The sequence below is a fragment of the Monodon monoceros genome, unplaced genomic scaffold, assembly GCF_005190385.1.
Source record: "Monodon monoceros isolate NGI ecotype Baffin Bay Population unplaced genomic scaffold, NGI_Narwhal_1 Super_Scaffold_11, whole genome shotgun sequence".
NCBI lineage: Eukaryota > Metazoa > Chordata > Mammalia > Artiodactyla > Monodontidae > Monodon > Monodon monoceros.
In genome coordinates this window covers 81015115-81041901 of record NW_021703767.1, presented here as the reverse complement: position 1 = coordinate 81041901, position 26787 = coordinate 81015115, and the positions used below count along the sequence as shown (strand labels likewise).

The following is a 26787-nucleotide window of genomic DNA, read 5'->3' as shown; positions in this document are numbered from 1 at the left end:
AGAGAGAGAGAGACAGAGAGAGAGAGACAGAGAGAGAGAGAGAGAGAGAGAGAGAGAGATACAATCCCACAACGGGCCTGGTGGCTTTCCCTTGTTCCTGGGCTGAGCAATGAGGATGCAGAGAAGGATCTGGAGACAGGCATGGCTTTGACACCCCTGGTCCGGCTGGGCACCCCTTCTGACAGGCGTTTCCTTTGCGTCCTCGTCACACTGGTTTGCAGGTATCTTCCACTCCCAGGGGTCTGTAAAGCCCCATCAGGGCATAAAAGTGGCCAGAGGGTACTGAGTGGTCTTGGACTCTAGATGAGCCAGATGGAAACGGAAAGGAAAAGCAGCCCAGAGCCACTGCTTTCTGAGGAGGAGAGGGGCTGCAGGGTGGAAGGGAGAGGAAATGTGTTGGCCCAGCGGGCAGGGGCCGGGGTTTCTGCCTCTGCTCTAGCTGTCTAGTTGTATGACCTTGGGCTAGTCACTTTCCTCCGCTGGGCCTATGTTTCCTTGATCGGGGGTGAGGGCATTCTATCCTTGAGTTTGGTTTGAGCTCTTCCAACAAAGGTGGAGGCTGGGTTTCCTGGCCGGCTGGGTCAAGAGTAGGTTGGCAGCAGGCCTTGCCGCTTCTCACACTGTGCAGAAGACAGAACGTTCTGTGCAGCCCTACACTGAGGCAAGAGGAAGGGTGAGTTTGTGCTCACAATGGCCATTGTGGCTGGTTCCTGAAAGCCTGCTTGTGCAGTGGGGCCTCTATTCTGTGTGGCTTTCTCTTCCCGGGTTTGGCAGGGCTCTGATGAAGGCTCGGTACATTGGAGGAGGGGGGCTCCTAATCCCCTCCATGCCTAAGGGCCAGGTGCTTCAGAAGGGGAAGGGGCAGCGTGCTGGTGGAGTTGTGTGGTGGGGAATTTCCCCGGAAGAAATGGTCTCCTGAAATGGCTCTGAAGGGAGGGTCTGACATCATCATCATGCCTCTAAGAAAGATCAAGAGTGAGAATATCGCATAAGGCTTGGGAGGCAGTGGAGCTACAGGAATCTTGACCTGGTGGTCCCAATGAGGACATGAAGAGAATGACTATTACTGGACACAGACTCCAGGCCAGGCCTAGAGCCTTGTCAGCTTTATTGTTTTTAATCTTTGTGTCAACTCTGTTGGATAGACACTATTAAACCAACATAAAAAAAAAAAAAATCTTGAGGCTCAGAGAGGTTGAGGAACTTGCCTAATGTCACAAAGCTGGCATATGGTAAAGCTGGAATTCAAACCAAGGCCGGTCTGACCCCCAAAATAAGCTCTGAATAAAGGACTCAAAGCAGAGACCAAACATCTTGGCATGGTGGGACCTCTCAGTGCAGGGAAGGGGGCGTGGAGTGGGGTGAGCCTATCCTCAGCTCCTCGCAGGGGAGACTTCTTGTTAAATGGAATGCCGACTCTCTTGGCCTGAAGGTGAAATACTAGTTGGTTTATTATCTGGCATTACTTTGCCCACTGAGCTCAAGAAGCTTCAATTCCACATACAGTGTATATAATAGAATCAATCAATTAGTGGTGAGATCTTCCAGTTCAACTCAAGCCTGAGTCTCAGGCATGACACACATAAGGTACATTACAGAGAGCTACACCCACCAAATGAATCACAGCTCAGAGGGACGCACATATCCAGAAAGGCAAAGCAAAAGGATAGTTGTGACTTTCTGGTTGTTGAGTCAAGATCAACCAGAAATGGGGAGGTGGGGGAGGGTACTGTGTGAATGGAAAGAATGCCAGGTTTGGTATACTTGGACTTGGCTCTAGTCCCAGATCCACCAATTAGTGTGGCCTGGGACAGGTCAATTAACCTCCCTGGGCTTCATTTTTCTAATTATAAAGTGTCTCTCAGGGGAGCTGTAGGGGACTGAAACGAGATGATGAATGCAAAATATTTCTAGCATATGGTGCTAAATTCAAGTAGGTGCTTAACAAGTGTTGGATGAATTGTCCGGAAAATGGGAAGAGATGGGTGCTGGCTGCAGGCTGGAGGTGGAAAAGACACAGGGCCCTGCTTAAGGCATCCATTCTGCCAACAGCAGCCACTGGTAATGGGGAGGGCTTTGGGGTGGAGGTAGACAGGAGAGGGCTGAGCTTGTGGGCAGAAGAAGCGGGGACCCTGTTGGGTGGTTTGCGGGGAAGGAGGCATCATCCACACAGTAGTGTCCCCTTTGTCTGTCCACTTCCTGTTGGCTTTTGTCCATTTTTCCTCTTGTGCCACTGACTGCTATTCAAGGCCTCAGAGTTGTAAGCCTGTGTTCTGCACCAGCCTCCTAACTGGCCTCCTTGCTGCCAGTTCCTTTCCTTTTCCTTGAATCCAAACTGCGTGCTGCTCTCTCATCCTATTGCTCTTGGCTTAAAACCCTTCATCTCTTCCCATATTCAAAGGATCATATACAAACTCCATGGCACATTACTCAAGGGTCTCTACGTTTCCAGTCTTCCCCTTTGCTATTTCTGTGTGCTAATGCTCTAGTCCATGTGCCTCTTCTCTCATTCTGTCCTTTCCAATCCTTTCCGGCTTCAAGTACTGGCACACACACATTCTATCTTGTTCGTTTGTTCATTCATTCATTCATTCAGTCATACATCAAATATTTATTGATCACCTCCTAGGTGCCTGGCACAGTGCTGGGCAGCAGGGGATTGAGTCCCTAAGGAAAGCCCCTCCTTTTCTTACTTCCCACACTCTAACCGTACTCTGTTTCTGCCACTCCGTGGTGCTTGCCTATCATGCCAGTGGTAACATGATCGTTCTACATATATTTCTTACATTAGACTGAGACCTGCTGGAGGTTGGAACCATGTCACACTGGTGCTTGCACCCTCTATAGCACCTGGAGCACTCGGTACTTGAAGGCAGGTTTGAATCAGCTCTACTGGGTATCATCTGTATTCTTCGGCCAGTCACTTAACCCCATTAGCGTCAGCCATAAAATAGATTAAATAATTAAATAGGCAACAGCTTGGCCCAAAAATAAGTGCTCAGTAAACAACAGCCCAATACATATTTATTGATTAATTAAGAAGATGAAGCACTTCTTGCACGACTTAAAAACAGATCAAGAAGCACAGGCTGCACAGAGCGTGTGGCCAGTATGGAGTTTTGCTGTGGGCTGGGTCTTAGGAGGTGCCAGATATTAAAGTTGCTACAGGAGAACAGGAGTTGGTGGTGGGTCAAGATGGGGCAAGCAGAAGAGGGAAAAATCTAAGATGTCTAGGCCTGCCAGACAGCCAGTCTAGAAGTTTCTTCTGCATGTGAAAAATGAAAGTTTCCTTGGTTCTTTGGTTCTATTTTGAGCAACAAACCTCCTAAGGCAGGAATTCAGTTGGAGTTTAACTCCAGCTTGAACCTGTATGAGCAAGTTTCCCTCTGCGGACGTGGAACAGCCTCCGGAGGCCCTATTCTGCCTCGCCCACCCCTCCCAATCTTGGCGGGGTGTGGGGGGGCACTCAGCTGGAGGCAGAGTCCTCCTGATTCACAAGTCAGCTGGGGAAGAATGAAGGATTGCTTCACTTGAACTTCTAGTAAATGCGGGTTGGGTCAGGGACAGGCAGAAATGGGGAGGCTGGGGTGGGTGGTCTGGTGTGTATAGAAAGAATTCCATGTGTGAAATACTAGGGCTCTAGTCCCAGGTCCTCCAGTTTGTGTGACCTTGGATGGGTCAATTAATCTCCCTAGGCCTCATTTTTCTAATCTATAAAGTATCTTCTTGGCATCCTCGGGGGAGCAGCCAGGCCCACCAGTGCAGTGCTTTTCAAACTTGAGTAAGCATTCATCACCAGGGGATCTTGCTGACAGGCAGATTGGGCTTCAGGAGGTTTGGCCTACATTCTGACAATCTCAGGTGATGCCCTTGCTGCTGGCTGTGGACCACGTGCGGTTCTAGTGCAGGGATGGGCAAACCACGGCTCGAGGGCCAAACCCAGCCTGCTGCTTGTTTGTGTAAATAAAGGGGGACTAGGACGCAGCCATGCCATTCGTTGCGTGTGGTCTATGGCCGCTTTCACGCTGAGGGGTTGGAGGTAAGCAGTTGTAGCCGAGACCGCATAGCCCACAAAGCCTAACTATTTTAAGAGTTACTACGTGGTCCTTTACAGGAAAAGCTTGCCAACCTCTGCTCTAGCGGACAGAGGGCTGGCCTGTGTGAACTAAAAGACCTGCATTTCAGTTGGGGTTTGGCCAAGGGCCAGCCACTTCACCTTGCTGGTTCCCCCTCTCCTTATCTAGAGGACAAAAGGATCTCTAAATTTCTAAGAGACCAGTGAGTCTGGGATTTCAGTACTACATAGACCTGAGAATCAGGTTGTGTGGCCCTGATTTGGAAGCTGCAAAAACACACCTAGCCTAACCCGCAGAGTCCAGCAGGCAACCCTGACAGGTACGGAGAGACTGCGTGATGTAGAGGCAGCTGGGAACACACAGGGGCTTGGAGAAGGGACCAGTGAGGATGGAAGGCAGACCTCCTGGCCTCCTGTACAGGCCGATGCTGGCACAGCAGCTCTGGAACATTGCTCACGAGCATCACACACACAAATTTCATCCCATCAAACACGGTTCCCTATCTTACTGCTCCAGGTGCCCCTGACCCTGGGTGCTTTTGGTCAACCAATATTAATAAGCTCTTTCAAGGTCTCAGAGGCCGTGCCAGGCACAGGGATGTAGAAGGAACTATGATATCTGGAGCCGAGGAGCTCACATTGGGTGGGAGAGACACCATGTGAGCAAATAATTACAGGAGAGTTCCATGAGCCGCTGTGACGGGAAATGCATCACTCTGGGTCTCTAGCTTGGGCAACAGGTGATGCCATCAACAAGGCAGGGAACGTGGGGATGGGCAATGGGCTTTAGGAGAAGGGGGAGGGTGTGTAAAGAGGGAGAAGAGAATGCCTCATCTGAGTTTGGGGCATGTTGATTCCAACGTGGGTGCTTGAGGGACTGAGTGACAAAGCTGTGATTTCCTGTGAAAAGCAGAGCAGAGTCTCTCTGTAGGCCTGCCACTGATGCAGAGGAATGACTGGTGTGTTGCCATGGTTACTTCCCAGCGCCGAGGGGCGTCCCAGCGCACACCCCCCAAGTGCCCGCCAGGCTGTTTAGGGGTTGCTAGCCTTGCTCCATCTCAGCCCCTAGGTGAGACCTTGGCCAGAGAGGCCTCTGTGAAATGCACACTTTTTAGGAACATTTCTATTTTTCAACCCGAATGAGCCGTAAGTGGCTGGCCATTGCTCACTACGACTGTCTTTCTGGTCAGATCTCCACCAAATGGGAAAGTTGGGAACATACAACCCTGGACAGCTCCTGAACCCAACCGGCCACTTTCTGTTATGGTTTCCTACAAGTGAGGAGAGAGCCCTGAGAAGCAATGAACTCATGTACTCATGATTATCCTATTGTCTCATCTGAGTTCTGGCTCACCACCCGGGAGGGTGGATCTCTGACAGCTGGATGGCGTCCCTTTATCTGGCTTTGGGATTCAGGGTAAGACCCATGCAATTAGTGAAGATCCACATGGGCACAGTGCACAGGCAGGTTGAACCACCTGTGCCCACAAAGTAGTGGTGTCAACTGACTTTGAAGTGGGAGGGTTTTCCTCTTCCCAGGTAAGACCCTGGCATGTGGGTGGCAGATTTGATGACTGTATGCTTTTGCCAGGAGGGTGCCTGTGTGAGTGCCTGCTAGTTGGTTTGAGTTCCAGGCTAGCGAGCCTATCTGTGAGCCACGCAGTGGCTGGCTGGCCTTGCTGGGGTGCTGAGTAGCCATGCGACTCTCCCTCTTAGCACTTATCACAGATCCTAACTACATGCCTATCTGCGGGACTGTTTTACTGAGGCCCGGTTCCCGCACTCCCTAATGGCTGCAGGCACTAGATCTGGTTTTGCTCATCAATGCGCCCTGGTGCCTGGCATTTGGTCTGTGTTTCGAAGGTGTGTGTTGAATAAATGACAGAAAGCCTGTCACTGCTGCTGGGAAACTGACTCAAAATGTATATCCTACCAAAGGTCTCCCTGTTTTTGTTTACCAGGAATTGCAAAAATTATTACCTAGTGAAAGTCTGGGGAGATTTTGCCCTCTCTGTTTAGAATCTTGTCTAGGACACCCTGGATGCAGTTCACATGGGGTTGACTAAGAAACCTCACTGAGGGTAAGGTAGCCAGCTCTGGGTGACACAGCCTCAAGGCTGCTGCTGGCTCAAGGCTGAAGGCTGGATGGGGGCATACACGAGCCTCAGAGAAGAGTCTGAGAACATGTGTAGGAAGTCTCCGCATTCACATCCAGGGTGGGGCCGGGGAGAAACAATGGCAGAGCTTCCAGGGCTTCGCTCCCTAGCCTCGGGGGGACTGATCTAGCTTGTGCCATGCATGCCCTTGGTGCTTCAAGGCTTGGCACCCTTACCCTCACCTGGCTTCGCCGGATAGCCGCTCAGGTGGAACCTCCACATTGGCAGCAACAGCCAAACACGCTTAAGCACAGTGCCAACAAGTAACCCTAGAGTTGTGGGCTGTTAGAACCATAGGTAATTTAAAGACAATCCAGACCAAATTACTGAAGCAGAAGTAAAGAGAGTGAAATTCTAAATTTGGCCCTTTTCTCACGTACTAGATACTCATCACCTTCCACTGATCACTTAACAATTTTTCCGATTACTATTGATCAAGCGCTCACCACGTCCCAGGCATTCTGCTAAGTGTTCTACATGGATGATCTCATTTAACTCTCAAAACAAGGTGACTATGCTGATGGAGAGAGATTATAATTGTTTCCATTTTGCAAGGGTTGAAATGGAGGCTTGGAAAAATTCAATGATTCAACTAACATCACATGGCTGGTGGTGGGGAGGTCTGGGTCTTCTAGCTTCTAGTTCAATGGTCAGTCCCTTACTCTACAGCGACTCTCAGCTATAAGTCCTCCAGGCTATATTTGAATTACTTATTTGAAGATAGCCAGCACATCTTACTTATCAAATGAGTTTCTAATGGTTCCATGAAACTAAATTCTCAGTCTCACAAATATTTGCATCGAACTCTTTGTAAGACTTTTTTTTTTTTTAAGATTTTTCCCTGAGGGTCTGCTCCTGTCCAGCTCCAGAATCTACTGCCCACTGTGCTCACAGGCCAAAGGCAAGATTCCTTCCCCCCCACACCCCACCCTCCGACAAACATTTCTGTAGAACAGCCTGAGCCAGGTAGGATGTTAGGCTTTGAAGGGGACACAGAGATGAAAAACACATGCTCCCCATTTTCCAGGTACTGGCAGGAGAAAAATATGATGAGGATACACGTGCCTACGAGACAAGGCAACCCATAATCAGTGTACTGTCAAGACAGAAGCCCAAATTAAATGCTCCAGGAACTCGGAGGCCAGACTCACTTCCAGAGGTGCCACCACAGGCTCTAGGAAGGAGATGGCCCTTGAGGTAGGTCTTGTAGGAGGAGCAGAATTTCAACCAAGTGTGTATGGAGCCTTTCCTTGGACTGGAACATAAATGCTTCCTGTTTTCTGAGTGTCTGGCTTGTGCAGAACACATAGTAGGACCTCAAATAAATTTTCTAGTTGGACACTAGCCACTTGGGGCGGGGCTAGGGATCAGGGACTTGGTTCTGATGCGACCACTGGACAGAAATCGTGTAAGTCCTATTGCTTCTCTGGGCCTCTGTTTTTCCCAACTATGAAATAGGGACATGGAGGGGAGCGGGTATAACCTTGCTCATGGGTTTCTGGTTAGGGTTAGGTCAAGTTAATATATGTAAAGCTATCAGCAAGCCGAAACGAAATATAAATACCTGTCACTATTCTTACTGGTATTATAAAAGCTAAAAAGAACCCTTGCCCAGGTACCTCTCATTTATCCAATAAGCTTTCTTGGACTAACTACACGGGGTCAGGCACCGGGGAAAAGATGAATAATATCCAGCCTCCATCCTTGGAATTTGAAAGGTCTAGGAAAGGAGGCAGTAGGTACAATTGATGGTATAGGTTTAATGTGCTAGGGCAAAGGCTGGGCTGGAGTTTGGCAGGATCTCTGCTCTTTCTTAGTGATAGTACAGATAGGTGGCAATGCTAAACCTGAGAACTTCAAAATCAGTAATTCAGCTGGTATGCCCCAACATAACATAGCGTGAAAGGTGAGGAGAAAATTCAAAGTTTGAGCTTATACTATGTTCCAGGCACTCTGACATCCATCATCATGACAAGCTAGGTATTATTATGCCAATTTTACAGGTGAGGAAGCTGAGACTCAGAGAGGTTGGGTAACTTTCCAAGGTTTATAAGACTAGAAAGTGTAAAGCCTAAATTTAAACCCAGGTCATTCAACTGCAAGCTTGGTGCTTTTCCCAGGACCACTTCTTGCTTTCTAATCAGCCAATGGTTTTATAGAACTCATTCCATGCTAATCTTGATTGACCTTCTTTCTTTTCCAAGGAGAAAGACTGACCTGTGATGAGATTTGACAGTAACATTTTCTGTTGTCATTTCCTTTAACACTTCCTATGATAAACCCCCTCCCTCCCACTATTCTCTTCTGACCTCTCCCTCACCTCCAGCCCTAGTGAAACTGCCAAGGAATAACAAATCCCAACAAATAAAGAGCCTGCAGAGGAAGATCCCTACCTTCTCAGCCACTGGCCTGTAAACTGAGACAAAACACACCGAAAGAAGGAAGAAACCTGCCATATAATTCTGTTCAAGGAGTCCACTAGACCAAAACCTGGCCGTGCCTTAATTCTGTGGAGCTGTAAGCAACCTATGCTCTACAGGAACCTGTATGATTGTCAGATTTGCCTATTTTACAGATAATGAAAACTGAAACCCAAGAAGTTGAAAGGACTTGCCCAACATCATACACTAGTGAGAGGCAAAGTCTGGACTGGAACCCAGGACTCTTGACTCCCAGGCCAATGCTTTTCCACTTTTTAAAATGGGTTGCCTCTTTAGCGTTTCCTCATTAACATCTCATCTTAAAGGAGATCATGGCCCTTTAAGAAAAAGCTTTCACTGTAGGTTCGTTCTCTGCAAAGCCCAGAAGCCAAGACTCCCTCCTCAGCCTCTGCTCTGATCAGCTCCTGTCCTCATCTAAAGAACAGGAAGTAGCTGCATTTTTAGCTCTGAAAGCATACTCTTGGGGTGGGAAAGGGGGATTTGGGGAAGAGAGTTCCTGTACATGAAGGTCATGAGCGATCAGCAGACACATTACTCTTGCTTGAAGAAGGGGAAGATATACGGTAAGACATACAAGGGAAGATGACGATTGTCCTTGAGCCCCAACCAGAAAACATCCTCAGCAAGAGCGGCCCCCAGCCCCTGCCTGAGGGGAGGGGGATTCTGCCCTGATTCTGCTCTGCCTGGATGCCAGAGTGGCGGCTGGGGTGGGAACACTGGGGTGGGAAAGTTTGCAGAAACTTTCTACAACTTCCAATGCTTCCCCCACCCTCTGCTAGCACCCACAACTTCCCCTGCCAAGGGAGGAAGGAGGAACACATTATTCAGTTTAATAATTTATACAAATTGAAAAGTTTACTCTGAAATAAAGGGGACTTAAGAGGGAAGCAGAGAAAAAAAAAATTCCCAAGTCTTCTCTTAAAGGACACAGGTGTGCAGATGACCCCTCTTGATGACCTTGCTTCAGAATACGACAATCTGATTAACAGGTAGGTCTGAAATAAGGCAGTAACAATTCCCTCAATGGTTGGCCAAGTTTTGTTTCCTTCTACTGGTGGGATCACATCCAGCCTTAGGACTAACCACCTGGGACATCAAAGAACCCAGACCCAGATTCCTGGACACTTGTCTATGTCGGTGGTTCTCAAACCCGGCAGCCCATCAGATCGTCTGGGGAGTTCATTACAAATTTAGGTTCCCAGGAACCAACCCAGAGATTGATTATGGAGATCTGGGCTGGGGCCCAGGACTTCATTTTCGATAGGCAGGTCTGGTTTAAAAATCAATGGTCTGGTCAATCCCATCCATTCAGTCATCAAAACTTTTATACCAGATGCTGGTTTTATGGCAAAGAAAACCAACGTCCCAAAAAGTAGGTTAGTGCCAGCACTTGGATTTGAATCCATTCTCTTGCCTCCTCAGGTGGGGTCTTTGCCAAAGCCCTCACATACGGCTTCTCCCCACACCCCTACTCTGGCTCACCAGGCCACTGAGAATCCCTGCGGATCAGCGGGGCCTGCTCATCTGATCCACAGAAGAGGCAGACCTGCCAGGAACTTTGATTGAGGCCCGTCTGGTTTGCTGGTGGCAGTGGCTGGTAAGGGGTAGGGCTGAAGGTAGTTTTAAGGGCACTCTCAGAAAGCTGTGTCCTGTATCCTGGTGGGCAATTGATGGCCTCTAAGGCACACTACCCAGTTGTTCCAGGCAGGAAGAAGAGTCGGCTCATGGCAGGGTGGCAGAGGCAGAGGGAGTGAGGGGGCAGTAAAAGAAGATGCAGTCCGGAGGTGACGAGAGGCCAAACCATCTAGGACCCTCTAGGCCACATGAAGAGCTTTAGCTTTCAATCTGAGCCACTGCAGGATTCTGAGCAGGAGTGGCATGGACAGACATATTTTCCCAGGGGCATTCTGATGCAGTGGTGAGAAGTGACTGTAGAGGGTGGGGGAAGAAGCAGGGAATCCAGTTGGGAGGGTCTTCAGTAATCCAGGGGATAAGGGATGGTGGCTCAGACCAAGGTGGTAGGAATCTTAGATGTTTTTAAAGAGTAGAGCTAACAGATTTTTGGATGGGTTGGGTATGAGATATGAGATAAAAGGGAATCGAGGATGGTGCCAAGTGTTTTGGCTTAAGCAGCGGGCAGGTTTGAGTTATCGTCAACTGAGATGGAGAAGGCTGTGGGTGGAGAAGGTTTGGGGGAGGGACGTCAGAGATCAGTTTTGGACTTGCTGAGTCACTGGCACTCACGTGGTATTTAAATAAAGTCTCACTACTCGATGAGATCATCAAAGAAGTGAGTACAGACAGAAAAGAGAAGAGGGCTGGGGACCCTCCCGTATAAAGAGGTTAGAGAGAAGATGAGGACTCAGCAAAAGAGACTAAGAAGGAGTGACCAGCGGGAAACCAGGAAGGTGTGGAGTCCTGGAAGCTGAGTGGACAGTGTTTCCAGGAAGAAGGAGTGATCAGTTGGGTCAGATGCTGCTGACAGATGAAGCAAGATCAAGACTGAGAACTGACTATTGGATTTAAGTTACTGAAGGACACTGGTAACCTTGACACAAACAGCCTTTGACCCTAACCTCATGGAGTCCCACAGTTTGACTACTGACTGTCATTCAGGGCTCCCTTATTGTAACTTTTCTCAATTAGGTTATTAAACATTGCAGCATCAGGGATGATGAGTCAGTGTATCTCCGAGTCCCTGTAAAGCTGTAGAAGCTTCTAGAGCCTGCTGTAGACCCTAATACAGTTTGCTGCCAGACCCGCCTGAACATCCCTCCCACTGACCTAGAGCAATTTTCCTCATGCTTGGCTTACCTTGAATGCAGAATTTCAGTTCCTTGGGGTCAGTGACGACCTTCCTGCTTTCCCGGATCACAGCCCGGTTCTTCTTGGTTTCTCCCCAGAGATTGGTGCCACCGTACATGCTGGGAATGTTGAGAATAGCAATGCCTTCAAGGAAGATGCCGCTCAGGTCCACCCCAACTCCGTCACACTGAGGGGCAGAGAGAGAATTTCATCCGTTAGTGTCCTCAGTATATCCCAACCCAAGGTGGCATGTATGTATGTATGTATGTGTGTGTGTGTGTGTGTGTGCACATGTGGTGTGGGCTCTCATGGAGAACGTGAAAGGCCGTCAGCCACCAGCCAGCCTCTGTCAGAAGCTGAATCTTGGGCAACGTTGCTCAGGCCTAATGCTTTGGCCACTGCAGTGGGGTGAGGGAGGTCCAGTCCTGGTCAGCTCTGGGGAGACAGCACAAAGCTCCAGGAACCGTCTATAGATCTAGAAGGGCTTTAGGGATGGTTCAGAAGACAACTGCAAACTGTTCACCAGTCCAACCTCATTATCATCAATCCTGCCCCTCCGTAACCATTGTGAAGATCTGGTGGAGCATTGAGTCCAGAACCTAACACTGCATATTCTCAACAAATGACAGAAAAGTTTCATTTTACCTCTTCTTATTTTACCCCTCTTGTGAGAAGTATAAGACTTTAAGAGTTGGATGGCTTTCAGAATTTTCCTGTCTCCTGTGTCTCTATTGTAAGTGCAATTTTGGCATATGTGCTTGCTGATGTAGCAGAGTTCCTTTATCCAGTCTCTACCACCCACATCACCGCCAGGTACAAAAGGCCAGTAGGCTCCAATCTGCCCGTCTCACATATCTATAAAGTCAGCCTACTTTGGCATAATGCTTACCAATGCAGCAAAAAATATATTAGCTCTGATCCTCGTTCCTCAGGATTGGAGATAGTTTACTTCATTTACAGAAGAAAACATTACCCAGAGAGGTAAGCTAAGCTATCCAAGATGGCACAGTTGATAAATAACAGAGCAGGGGTTCAAAGTTGGGCAATCTGACTACAAAGCCCAAGCTCTTCGTCTTGCTTAATGTGAGGCAGGAAAAAAAATCAAAAGCATGCAACAAAAATCCACTATCTTTGAGGTTACCAACAAATCCAAACTTCCAGAGATTTCTTAGCAGATGAGAAATAGAAAGGTAGGGCTTGTTGCCATTCATTTTGGCATACTTCCTGATTTCTTTGCAGCTCTCAATTTATCGTATCTTATCATCCCCATGACTTGTCTCCCCAGCTACAAAATGGTAGAGAGTGAGCTTCTTTGGTGACTGGGAATTCCTTTCTTTATTAGGAAGTTCTGATTATTTCAGAGGTCTTTTAATGTTGAACCTGATTCTCTTCCTTCCTGCTCCCACCTGTTGGTCTTATTCTCCCTTCTGAAGTCAGACAGAATGAACCTCCTTCTCCTCCATGGAAGTGCCCACTGGGTACACGATGACGTGCATCCATCAGCAGCAGCATCACCATGCATATGCATTAAACATTGCCATTTGCCAGGTAGGCTTTTATACACATCTCATTTATTACCTTCATAATAATCTTATAAGTTAGTTACTAGGATTACCCTCACTGTACTTTTGGGGAAACTGAGGCACAGAGGCAGTTAAGTAACTTGCCCAAAGTCACACAACTTACAAATGGAAGTACACAGATTGACGGCAGGCTGTCGGAGTCTCAGTCTCACCCACTCCTTTCTCTCTCTTCCCTCTCACACCACCATTTAGTTGTGCCTCAGGGTTGAGCACTGTCAAGTCTCTGGCTCCTCCTGTGGGACTTGCCCCGTTCTGTACACACTACGGTTTGTTACTGTCCTACTCCATAAGGTCCTGGCACTGAAAAGAACACCAATGGCAGAATTTGATGGCACAGGCGGCAATGTCACCAGCACTTCCTGGGGCTGGGATCCCCTAATATTATCACGCCCCAGAAATGAAATAATGTGAGGAGCCCAGGTAGAGGCTCAACATGTCCCCCATGATCATTATCCTTAGTGTTAAATATGATCAAGTTTGCACTAGCTCTTTTATGAGCAGCTACATGACGACTGAATCACTTCAGCTTGAGTGGGTGGTCATCTCAGGCCCTCAGGCCCTCATCCCATCATCTACTTCTCAGCCCAGTCTTCCCCATCCTGAACTTGTGTAGGTATTTTTAAATAACTTAGACAGAGGGTTTTGCACTTATTTAGTTTCGTCTGACTTTCAGCCCAAGCCCCCACCAGCCCATCTAGTTTATATTAAATCTTCATTCTGTGACCCTATGCAGTAGCTCTCCTATTATTTGCAGATTAAGTCCATTAATACACATATATAAAGGGCAAAACAGGGAATAAGCCCTCTCCTTGGTCAGTTTAACACACCCGATATTGTGCATTAAATGGCCCTTGGGGTGTGGCTGCCTTATCAGGGCTGCACCCTCTGAACAGGACTGTTGCCCAGCCCACTTTTCATTACAGTATGGAATCATGGAACTCAGAGATGAGAGGGACCCAAGAGAACATGTCCTATCTTTCATCAGTGAGGCCCAGTGAGGTTAAAGATCTTGCCTGTGGTCACCCAACTTACTAATGGTGGAGTTAAACTAGTATCCAGGTGTTCAGACCTCAATTCTGTGCTCTTTCCACTAAAACATAAGACATCGTGCTGAGATCAAATAGCTTTTCCTAAATAACCACCCTACAACCTCTATCAGAAAAGGAATAAGAGAACTCATATTAAGCCACTAATATCTGTAAAGGGCAAGTACTTGGTTAATACTTTATTCCAGAATTTTGCCAGGGGTTGGGATGAAGTATATCAGTCTGTGGTTTCCAGAATGTATCCTTTACTAATTTTTAAAAACTGGGGCATTTGTGTGTTTGCCTCTCATTGGATGGAACCCACTGTGTTTTCTGGATTTGTCAGAGTGGTCCCCGAATGCCACCTATAGGTTTGTCCAGCAACTTGGATTCAAGTGTGTATGTTTTCCAAGGCCAGTTAGTTCTCTATTGATCAGCTTTGGGCTCTGATACCTACCTTTATCATTTGTTCTTCCAATTTTGGTTAAGGCTACTCTCTCTCTGGAAAAAATAAAAAAAACTCTTTCGGAATGTCAAAGTCCTAAAGAGGTATGCTTTCCATGTTCTTTTTTATTTTTTTGCGGTACGCGGGCCTCTCACTGTTGTGGTCTCTCCCGCTGCGGAGCACAGGCTCCGGACGCGCAGGCTCGGTGGCCATGGCTCACGGGCCCAGCCGCTCCGCGGCATGTGGGATCTTCCTGGACCGGGGCATGAACCCGTGTCCCCTGATTCGGCAGGCGGACTCTCAACCACTGCGCCACCAGGGAAGCCCCACACATATTCTTATTTAGGGATTTATAAATGTCAGACTTATTCTCTGACTTATTCACTGGGTCAGACTTTTCTCCAAACTCTGAAATTAGCTTTGCTCAACCCTGTGCCCAGCATTGAGTTCTTGAACGCTTATCACCTCCTAGACCACTCCGTCACTTTCTCTGTTGGTTGTAGTGACTTCCGCGTGACCTCAATTTATTCATTGTTGGCCAAAACGCCCCCTCCCTTCTAGAAGTAATAATAATAATACTAGCAGCTATTTGACAAGAGCTTCCTTGTGCACTGTGCTGGTCCTTCCCTTACATTCTCTCTTGGGATGCTCACATGAACACCGTGAGGGAGGCACCATTGCTACCCCCAAGGGACAGGGTCTCAGAGGGGTTAGGGTGCTGGCTTAAGGCTACACAACTTCCCCTCTACAGGCTGGCAGAGCTCGGTTGCAAACTCAGGCAAGTCAGATGCCAGATTCTACTCTGGAGACGAAAGAGTCAGTGCAGCAAACTGGGACTTTTGCTGATGCTAGACTTGTCGCAAAATTAAACTTCCAGCTGTTGTTTGAATAATTGAAATCTCCCACTACTGCTCTGTATTGTAGAGTACTTAGAGCAGTGCCTGGCACGTCAATGTTGGTATCAGTATTATATCTTGCTTCTGTGCCAGATTTGTGTTAAAAAAAAAAAAAAAAGTAAACCATTAGCACAGCACAGTCCTTGGCACACGGTATTCCATAAAGTCACCTTTCTTCCCTACTGCTGTTTTAAGTGCACTCTGTCCCCTCCATCTCTAATCACAACAAGCTAGGAGTGTTAGTTATTAACTTGGTAAGCCGTTAACCTCTCTCTGGAAGAGCAAACAGTCCTCACTCTGCTTTATGATAGAAGGTCCCCTTCCCCCACTATCTCACTGAGTCATAGGTGGACTGGGGCAAGTAGAAGAGGTGGGGGGAGCCTGGGGACTGTTGGATGTAGCTGCTCCCCACCTTTGGAATGCACCTATTTGGAAATTGAGAGGCAGTGCCTTGTCTTGGAAGGAGCATGCCTGGGCTTGGAGACAAAGAGATATGGGTTTAAATCCTGGCTCTGTCACTTGCCAGCTGTGCGATCCTGTGTTGGTTCCTTAACCTCTTTGAGCTTTAATCTGTCATCTGTAAGATGGGGTGGGGATGGGGAAATAACATTTACTTCGAGGGTTTGACTGGTCTCTGGAAGACAGCAGCATTCCAAAACAGTCTGCATTGTTATTACAGTTAATAATAATATTACCTGTGCCATGAGGCATTTTTCAGCCTGAAATCATCCTCCCACTACCTGAGATCTTGCTGGAAGCATTTTAATGGCCCCTTGGCCCAACTCATGCTAGTGGGAGCCTTGCCTGACCATACCTGCATGCCCATTCTCCACGCTTCTTGGCCTGGACACCACACACTGATTTCTTTCAGAACCCCAGGGCTGCTTAAGGCTCGGGAAAGGTAGAAAGTTGCCGTGCTAGATCTGGGAACGTGGAGCCCAGAGAAGTACACTGTAGGCTTAAATGGAACACCGGCCCCAGGGCCGCTCCCGGCGGGTTCCTCAGCTAAGTCCTCCAATAGTTCCATGACGTCATAGGGCCCCCCTCCCCCTGCTGGGACCCGGGTGGGGGGCGCCTCCTGGGGAGAGCGCAAGGAGGACGGCGGTCCTTGTGCTCACCATTGGCCATCGCTAACCTAGGACCGGGCTGGCAGGCTCGCCCCTGAGCCGAGGCTGCGCTGCAGCGAAACCCAGGTATTTACAGCCGGGTATGGGTCGAAACAGAGAGCTGTTGTCCCGGCTGCCCGGCAGCAAGCTCGCACACGCCCCAAGTTGTGCTCAGAGTGGGCGCGGGCTGCGAGGTGCCGGACGCGGGCCGCCCGGGTCCGAGGCAGCAGCGCTGCAGGCGCGGGGTGGGGTGGGGTGCATCCAGGCCAGCCCGGTTCCTGCCCGCCTGGAAGCCGTTCAGGAATCTGCCGGAGCCCAGGCCGGCAGCCGCCCGCGCCCGCCTGCTTCAGGCCTTGCTGCGCCGGCCGCAGCTGTCGGCAAGTTCAACAGTCGTCCCCACTTGCGACGACAGTACCCATAGTTCTAGTTTCTTTCTAAGCCAAGGGATGGTTGGTTTGGTGGAGGGCCGGTGGGTAGTCGTATTCATCCCATTCCCCCAACCCCCTCCCCCACCTCTCAGATCCTTAAAATCCCCATAATTTTGGGCAGAACTAGGACCCGCCAAGTTCTCCGTGCTCTCTGAGGGGCAGAGAGCCGAGGAGGTGAGAGAGGGCAGTGGTGCTTCCCTGCCCCGGCCTCGGGCTTTTCCGAGCCCCGGGTGCGTACCTGCCGGCCTCGGTGACCTGAAAAAGGCGGCGGATCTGAGTGAGGCCGCCTGCATTTCAGCCCGGACGATCCTATTTAGGAAGGTCCTCAGAGAAGGAGATCCCATAATTTATTTGATGACCTGTTTCAGTTTTTAGCAACTAGGAAATTCTCCCGTCTTCTGACCTCGATTCATGGTGCCATGGATTACGCTGATTTTCTCCAGTTCAGAACGCAGATTGTTTTGTTTCATACTCCTGCCATTGGGCAGTGTCTGCTCTCTGGAATGACCTCTTCCAGGCCAGATTATAAAGCGTAACCCAGGCCTCGATGCCTCTGGGGGCATTTGTCCCCTTTCAGCTTGAAATTTTCTTTCTTGGGTTCCCTGCCTCTGCATTATCTTGATTGTCTCTCCCATCTTTGGTGACTCCTTCCTGGACTTTCTTTTTAAAAATCTTTCTATTATGGATATTTTCAAATATGTAGGAAGATAAAATAATAAATCCCATGTACCCCAAATCTCAGCTTCAGCAATTCACAGCTGATCTTATTTCAACTCTACCCCAGTTCATTTGAACTATTCTATAGCAAATCTCTGATGTTCTATCATTTCATCTATAAATACTTCTGTATGTATCTCTAAATAAGACTCTTAAAAAAAGAATTATCTCAATTCACTTATCATTCTTAAAAAGTAACAATAATTCTTTAACATTGATAAATAGCCAGCAATTGTTCAAATTTCCTCAACAGTCTCATTTGAAAAAGAAAATTGTTTTGTCTGAAAGGTCTACAGAGTGAATTTGGTTGATACGTCTTTTAGGTTTCTTCTGATCTATAAATTCCCTGTTCTTTTTTTTTTTTCTTGCCGTATAATATTTTATTGAAAGAAATGGGTAATGGGTCATTTGTCCTGTACAGCAGAGCAGACTTTAACGTGCATACGAATCACTTCAGGATGATTAAAATGCAGATTCTGATTTGGGAGTTCTGAGGTGGGCTGAGACTGCATTTCTACATCCTCCCTGGTGATACTGAGGTTGCATACATGATGGACAACACTTTGCATCTCTGAGGTGTTTTTAAAACATATTCCCAGCCTGTCTGGAGACTTGATCAAATTCAGGGTCGACATTTTGGCAAGAATACTCTATCAGTGTATTTCCTATTGCATCTCATCAGGAGACACATAGTTTAGTTGTCTCATGTTTTGGTGATGTTCAGGTTGGTTAGTGGGTTCGGGTGTCGTCAGCCTGACTCTTCCATTATAGAGCTCTTAATCAGTGGATGATGATCCTTGTCTGGACCCATTATTACAGTCCTTTAGTGGTAGGATACACTTGAGGACACCCTAGCACCCTTTCTGTGCTCTTCTTCCAAATTTCTACAAATGCCATTTTCTCTGTGCATTCTTCCTTTCCATTCTCCAAAAAGGCTCTCTCTCTATCTCTCATCTCTGCATCTGTGTTCTCATGGAATCAAAGACCTGAAGAGTCTTGCAAGATCATTCAGTCTAATTACCGCATTTTATAGATGAGAAAAATGGAGGTTAAGGAGGTGAAAGGAATGGTCCATTGTCACACAGCTAATCAGAGTCATCAGATCTGGAATTAGACCTTTGGTCATTTAGATTGGCAACCAAGAGGACACATGAGTGATTCTGTAAAGAGGAATTTTGGCAGCTGGATGAGGGCCAAAGCACAGAATCTTAGAATGGTAAAGCCAGATGGAACATTAGGTTTGGTAATGTCTGATTACCAGAATGAGAACAATGAGGCCTAGAGGTGGTAAGTTACCTTTCTAGATCACATGGCTGTCTCTTGGAAGAGCTAGGGCTTAATTAGGGCCACATATATAGGCCACAGAGTTGGGCCTACTTGCTTCTGTTTCTGCTGTACTCACTGTCTAAACTGCCATGCAGCTCTTTTATGCGCATTAAAATCCTATTCCAGCTCAAAAGCTAACTCCTCTCTGGGGCTTTTTCTGTAGAGGAAATTGCTCTAGCTAGAAATTGATCTTCCCCTTCTCTGAATTTTCATTGCATTGTTTTTCTGTCGTATATGGAATGTATATTCTGCCGTAGATCATGCATATTTGCCTGTCCCCAGGAGATTTTAAGCTCCCAGAAGGGAGGGACCATATGTTCCATGGCTCTGTGTTTTCCATAGTTCTGGTATGTCTTACCCATTTCAGAAGTCCAATATAACTACTTTTTTTTTTTTTTTTTGTGGTACGCGGGCCTCCCACTGTTTTGGCCTCTCCCGTTGCGGAGCACAGGCTCCGGATGCGCAGGCTCAGCGGCCATGGCTCACGGGCCCAGCCGCTCCGCGGCATGTGGGATCTTCCCGGACCGGGGCACGAACCCGCGTCCCCTGCATCGGCAGGCGGACTCTCAACCACTGCGCCACCAGGGAAGCCTATAACTACTTTTTAATTGGAAGAATGTGTACAGAGATCCTCAAACAAAAACCAAGGTGTTCCTTAAAGAAACCTGACAAGGTTTTTTTCCTTCCAGACGAGTTCCCACAACTTCCCAGGATGAGTATATTGACCGAATAAAGTGGACTGAATGCCCAGGTTAGGGAGAAATACGGAAGGTTAATCCAAGTCTGCAAGAAATGGTCCTCTGATCACAGCTAAGGGAACTCTATACCTGAACAGCTGGTAATAAGAATAGGACACATGGGACATGATGTATATGAGACAAACATTAAGAGACAGAAGACAAAAAGCACTCATTCATCCATCAAGAATGTTGGGAACCTATTTTGTGCTAGACCCTGGGGATGGAGTGGAAATGCGACACAGTCCCTTTCCTTAAGGGACCTCCTGCAGGTCAACGCTAGAGGCAGTGATATCCTGCTAAATGCTTAACAGCGGGATCTCCAGGAAAAAAAGAAGCTCTGATTGTGGTGTTCCACAGTGTAAATATTCCCACTATGGCCAATTTCAAGCTACAAATGTGACATCACCGAAAGCAGAGTTGGGAAGAGATGTGCCAGCAGGCAAGCTGGCCCCAGCATACCACTGAGAAGGCAGTAGATATCTGCATATCTGCAGGGCCTATGGCCAGAACAGAGAAATTTATTGGGAGTGAAAGAAAAGCAGTCAGGGCAAATAGTGCTGTCTATTTTCCCTAGAGAAGAACTAGAGAAAATGTTTTTAGTGTCAATAATCTGATGTGTATCCTGTCGGAAGAAAAGGGAAGAAATTGAGTGGTGTTGATGAGTGATGATAACATTTCTAGAAAGACAGTCTGGTATTATCTACATTAAAAAAATTTTTTTTGGCCTGGCATGTAGCTAAATCTTCCAGAGCAGTGGCTTCCCCTGCATTCAGAGGAGCTGTTTTATAGCATTTTAGGAGCTAATGTCTTGCTTTGGGCGGTTAGATACTAATACACATGTGCTATATGATAATATTAATAGATATAATTTATTGAGTAACTATTATGAACCAGGCACTTCATATATTTTATGTCTAATCCTTACAGCCCCGCAAGGTTGGTATTTGTATCCTCTTTTTTACGGATGAGGAAACACTGAGTCAGTGAAACTGAGGAAGGTCCTTGTTTTCCCAGTTTTTCCAGGTTTGTGGTGGGCTTCATGAACTTACAGGTTTCCTGCAGAAGATGCAAATGACGAGATCAAGAAGACAGTCCAGCTTACAGAGCATGTACCTGAGGCCTTGTGAATTTTGTGCTTTGTTATCTATGAGACTACTTTTGGAGTATTCTAGATGTAAGGGATTTGATTCTTCATCTTAAGGAGGACACTGGAAAAAATAGAGTCTATCAAGAGAAGAGTGGTCAGGATAGTCAGGAGTCTGTACATCAAGTTGTATAGGAACTGGGGACGTCAGCAAAGATCAATAGGAGATGACATGGAAGATAGATTTCAGCCCTGTGAAGGGCAGTCGTGTGGAGGAGCAGAAAGGCATGTTCTGTGTGCCCTCAGATGGTGGAAATAGGCCCAAAGATGGGGAATTCAGTCATGCATCCCACAAACACTTATTGGGCCTCTATTTTCTTCCAAGCATTGTGCTAAGGGCTGACAAGGGAAGGATATGGCGATGAAAGGGACATACATCCTTGTTCAACATCGTGAAGAACTTTCTGAAAGTCAGAGCCTTCTAACAATGGAACAGGCTTCTGGAAAAGTAGTGAGCTTCCTACCCTTGGAGTATTCAGGAAAAGGCTGGATGTCTACTTATCAGAATAAGCCAGAATGAATCTTTCAGTTGAGCGGTACATGGGACCAGATCCCCTTCCAGTTCAGAGATTCGGAGTCTTCATTCAGCCTTGCTTTGGCAGGCTAAAGTGCTGTGCGGAAAAAGTGTCATCATGGTCCCCCTCCTACCGCCCGTGTCCATCTAGCCGCATGCTCCGCGTTCTCTGACAGTGAGTGGTGGCGGGCCAGTTAGACTGGAAAGTGGCTGCCATCTGTGACAGGGATGATGGCATTTTGGCGGGTTTGTGTGGGCTCCAGGAATGCAGCACTGAAGCCATGTACACACAACCTGCTTAAGAACATCCCATGGGCAGAAAATGTTTTCTTCCTCTTCATCCCTCCTCTGTTGCTGTGCCAGGCGGGCACAATGGTGCCTTTGAGAGGGGCAGCTGGAAGGGGGTGTTGGCAGGGAGGCTGGAAGTAGAACATTGCAGCTGAGGGGGAACCAAATTCATTTCCAGGAGCAAGCCTGCCCTGGATGCCAGTTTCCAAAACAAAACTGCTGTTTCTCAGAGCTCACAGTGGTGGGTTGCCTCAGAGTTGGACAGAGGGCAACGCCGTTTCCTATCCGCTGCTCCATCCTCCCCAGGTTAAAAAAAAGTCCTGGTGTGTTGAGGCATTCTTGCTCTGGATGCAGATTCATGGGCTTTGCTGTCTGTCTGGGGATGTCAGACCGACTTGGGGTGGATGGGGCTTTCTGAAGGGTCAGACTTGCCTGCAGATAGAGCGGGGCTGATGGCCATAGGGGCAGGTAGGCTTCTTGGCCACCAGAGAGGGCTCAGGATGGAGACCCTTCCTTCTGCCTTTCAGAGTCACTTCTTCTAACCCCCTAGCAGCCCTGCACCCTTGCTGCCATATGGGCTCTGCCCACTCACTGTCTTCATTCTCCTGGGTGGGAAAGAGGTGGGAGAACTCTGGCATTTCCTGTCCTGGGTTCACAGTTGTCCCAGACCCTCGGCTACTTTCAAAGTTCTCAGCAACAGCTCAGAGATGGGCGTGGGAGGTCTTCCCACTCACCTCACAGTTAGGAGAAGGCCTGAGTACTGGACTGCAAGCTCAGCTGTCTCCCACTCTTGTGTTGCAGTTGGAGCAAGGTGGGTCCCTTTTACTTTGGCAGCTTCCAACAAAAAGGTATCACTTGAGTCTGGTCAAGTAGTAATTTCTGTTAGTGTTCACACTAATTATGGGATTTTTTTTACACTTGGGTTCAAATTGTACAATCAATAACTAGAGAGCAATTACTTCATTTCAGGTACTGGGGAGACAGGATGAATAAGATAGAGGCCTTGCTTCAGACAGCTTGCCAAGTCCTGAATGGGAGCCCCGCCACCAACTCAGCTGACACATACATTAGGGGGAAAGCAGAGGTGTAATGCAGAGGCCAGCTCCTACCGGGAGGGCTGTGGCATTGTGGGAGCATGTGGGCTTTCATCTGAGCTGATCTTGCAGTACTTATCTTTAGGAGACTCAATTTCCTTGAGTAAATAATACGCACCATGCAGAGTTGTTATGAGGATTAAACAAGACCGTGTACCAAAGTGCTAGGACAGAGCTTGTTGCAAGATGAGCGCTCAGGAAGTGGCTGCTATTGTTATTAACTTGTGGATCCCAATGGACTTGAGATATCGCGTGTATGTGCACACATTATTTAACCGCTCCTTTGTTAGATTATATGCCCTTCCTGAAAGAGTCAATTCTTCTCCTTTCTTAGTTCCTCTTCTATAGAATACTAGGATCAGCAAGTTTACGACCTCACTAAGATAGAGAACCAAAGACCTATCCACCATAGCCAATGAACATATTTGTATGTAATATTCTCTGCCTGTTTCATAACCCAGTTGTAGAAGCAGAAAAGGATGGGAATAGCTCTCATCCAAGGTCCCTGAATCTCCTGAGTGTAGAGATGAAGATCATGAATTCTTTTCAATATTCTAAAAAGTCTAAGAGAAATAATACATTTCCCACTGACAGGGCCTCACAGGTCATTATTATTTAAAAGATGCATTTGTTTGGTAGACATAGCTTGGGGAAAGTTTTTCTTTCACTAAGGGACCTTGGTGGGTAGAAAAGTTAATAAGCTCGTTGGGGCAGAGGTTAGGCCGAGAGATCGCCCAGGAATCTGTGTGGAGGTGCCTTCTAGCCCAACATGCTGAGTCATGTGACCCCAGCCTCAGTCTCCTGAGACCTCCTCGGGCCTCATCTATCCACTCTGTTGCATATACCCCCGCCTGCTTTGTGAAAATGTAGGCATGGGAATTCATCCCTAAAAATTATTCCAAAGTCCTTGGGAGACACAAAGCATATGTTAGCCAGGAGTCTGAAGACAAAGAAAATCAAAGCAATTCACAAAGAACAAAGGAAACGGAAAAGAACAAGAAAATAAAAGCATAAGGATGAATGGAGGCTTGAAGTGAAATACAGGGTATGCATGTGTAGGGAATAAAAAAGAGGGTCATTTAAGAGAGAAAAAGTTACGTGTCAGAAACTGTAAGCAAACAATGGGATTTTTAAAGAGGAACTGACAGAAACAATTTCTTCGTAGTAGGCTGAAAGATTTTAAGGATCAGTGAAGGAAACTTGTAGTCAGTGCGTGGCTGAAAGAGGGAGAGAGACGGAAAGGATGGAGCTGTGTTTAAAAATGGATAAAGATTTAGGAAATCAAAGAATCACAGAGGTCCTCCAGAGGCCTGCTTTTAAAGACACAAAGGCTAATATTATTACAGGATTGAAATAAGATCAACATTAGAACAGTACTGATCCCTGATTGCTGAGACTGTGGGTTACTTTTCCTTTTCGCCTCTCTATGGTTTAACATGTTCTACCATGGATTTGGATTACTTTTAATAATGAAGAAGAGAATTTAGCACACGTAGTAGGAGGGAGCGGGAAGAAACTGAGGCTGGGGTATTTGGAGCAGTGAGAACTGTAGGATGGGCAAGAAGGAGAAATCTGAAGAGCACCAGCTGCCTTGGGTGGCCTCACAGTGAGGATGCTGCTGGAAAGATGGAGACCCTGGACTCGATGGAGGAAGTGAATGGACTCCAGAGACGGGAGAGGATGTCCTCTAAGGCCCATTCCAGTCTTTGACTCCAGGGTTTGATGCATGATCAGGTTGCCACCTTTTGTTTTCTAAGAGCTCAAAATCCCCTGCAATGCTCTTCTCAACTTTCCCTTCCCCATGAATACGTTTTCGTTTCATCTCCTCTGGAATCACTGTGGCTGTGTTGATGGGCTGAGCATTTAGCTAGTTCCCACCTTAATTACTCCAAGCTCTGAAAGGCTCTACCCGCCCAAGCTGAGAAGGTGTAGATGATGCCAGAAGAGGCCAAGGTGCTTGAAGTTCTCTTCCCTCTAATTGAGGAGTGTGCAAAATTGCCAGTGGATACCAAGGCAGCCATGGGTTCTTTCCTGCCACTTACTGGCTGGGTGAACTTGGCCAAGCTACTGAACCTGTAAAGTCCTTGATTTCGCTCTTCTGGAAAGTAATGACACTTGACTGGATTGGAGTAGCTAAAGGTATCTGCTCAATCTTAAAGTAATCTGATTCATTATTTACTCAGCTTCTTTACATGCACATGGCTGTGCTAAATATTAGTTTTAGAATTGAGGATTCTCATAGACAGGGCCCATCTCATGCTATGGCTTCAAGATCCCTAGTACTGTGCCCAGCACACTCCCTTTTGTAAAAATCACATTTAAAAAACTGAGATGAAATTCACCTGACACCAAATTAACCATTTTAAAATATATGATTCAGTGGCCTTTAGTACTTTCACTCACGCCATCTTTTTGAAGTGTTAGACTAACACAGCCTTTTGGGGTTGGTTCCATTTTGTTTTAATAAAACAGTGCTGCACTGCACCTCCATGCTCATCCCCTTGCAAACTCACGTACAGGAAGCTCTCCAGGTCTAGGACGTGAAGAACCTGCTGGGTCATTTGGCCTACAGGTGCGTTTTCAGTTCAGCATTTGCTGTCAAACTGCTCTCCACAGTGGTTTACCACTGCTGTCTGTGCCCCGGCGGTGTCTGAGAGTTCCCATTTCTGCTTCTCCTCCCATCGTGGGGTGCGATATTCCCCATCGTGGTGTGGGAGCACCACAGCACAGAGCAGGTAAAAGAAATGAACCAGCTCCGGCAACGTCACCACGGAGAGGTCTCAAGAACTTAATGGTGAGTGAAAAAGGCAAGCTGCAGAGCACCAAAGGGTTGTGGGAACTCGACTCCATCCAGAAAATTTTATTTCTTTGGTTACAAAGATACTTGAAGGGAATACAACAAAATATTGACAAACACCAATTCTAAGTGAGGGGGAAATGGGAGGGTTTGATCTAAAAAGTTCTCAAAACCTTGTTGTATTAAAAAAAAAATCCTCAATTAAAAGGGGGGAACTGATGTGCAGAGATTCCCAAAATATACTGGGGAACAGATTCTTTTGAAGCAGCTTCCACATTTGGACTCACTTTTCCCCATGCAGAGGTTCATATTAGTGGAGCTGGCTAGGCTTCCCTTGTGAACATTGTTTAAAAGTAGATACAATATCAAGGAATTTTGGAAGTTCTTATTTTTAACCAGTAAAATGAAAATTTTCCACAGCTTGTAATAAAATAAGTGCTCAAGCAGAAGCCTGCCTCTTTTGCTCCATGTAACTACAGCTCAAAACCTGTGCAAGGCTATTCTGGGCCTGGGGTGCAGGGGGTGACTCACTGTGCCCCTCCCTCACCCTTCCCCCACCCGTTTATTCAGGTAAAATCAGATTAGAATAAACATCAAAGGCGGCTTTGGAAGGGAAGGGAAGTCAGAGACATTGAGACCAGGGCTGATGACAACCATGTGGGTGACATGCATGCTGGCTTCTTAATTAGAGGCAACCGCAATTTATGAGCACCCATTTCCCAGGAACGGCACTAACTTTCACAGCTTCCTTTGTGTGCCCGTGGAAGAAACACTTAGAGCATGCATTCGCAATATATAATTTTTTGCTCTCTTTTTCATAAATGTAAAAGTCTCATGCCTGCTTTTAATGTTATCTGAAATGTTAAAATAAATAAAAGTATGTGACTACGAGCAGATCAAGCATACCTCGTACCTGTGAGAATCTCTGCTCTAGAATAAGGTGCCAGTACTGCCCTGAAACACCCGAGTTTTGGGCAAATCTGGATTTGAAGCCTGACCTGACCACTCAGAGGCTGTGGACCTCAGGCGAGCTTCTCGCTTTCTCTTAGCTTCTATCCCCATCTCTGGAAAGGTGATATGATACCTGCCACTTGGGGCTGCTTGGTAGATTCTGTGAGGCACTTAGCACCACTGCCAATTAACTTAAAAAAATAACAAACCTGAAAATGTTAATCCGAATAATAGCCCTGGGAAGTAGGCTAACCCC

At 47.2% G+C, this 26787-nt stretch overlaps 1 protein-coding gene across 4 annotated transcripts in view; it reads right to left on the bottom strand.

Annotated features, from left to right (window-relative positions):
• Positions 1 to 26787, bottom strand: part of DGKG (diacylglycerol kinase gamma) — a 161357-nt gene that overhangs the window by 21838 nt on the left and 112732 nt on the right. For all 4 annotated transcript variants that reach the window (XM_029214535.1, XM_029214536.1, XM_029214537.1 and 1 more), the window contains one exon: positions 11487 to 11664. In XM_029214535.1, coding sequence (XP_029070368.1) covers positions 11487 to 11664 — 178 coding nt within the window. The remainder of the gene's footprint in view (positions 1 to 11486; positions 11665 to 26787) is intronic.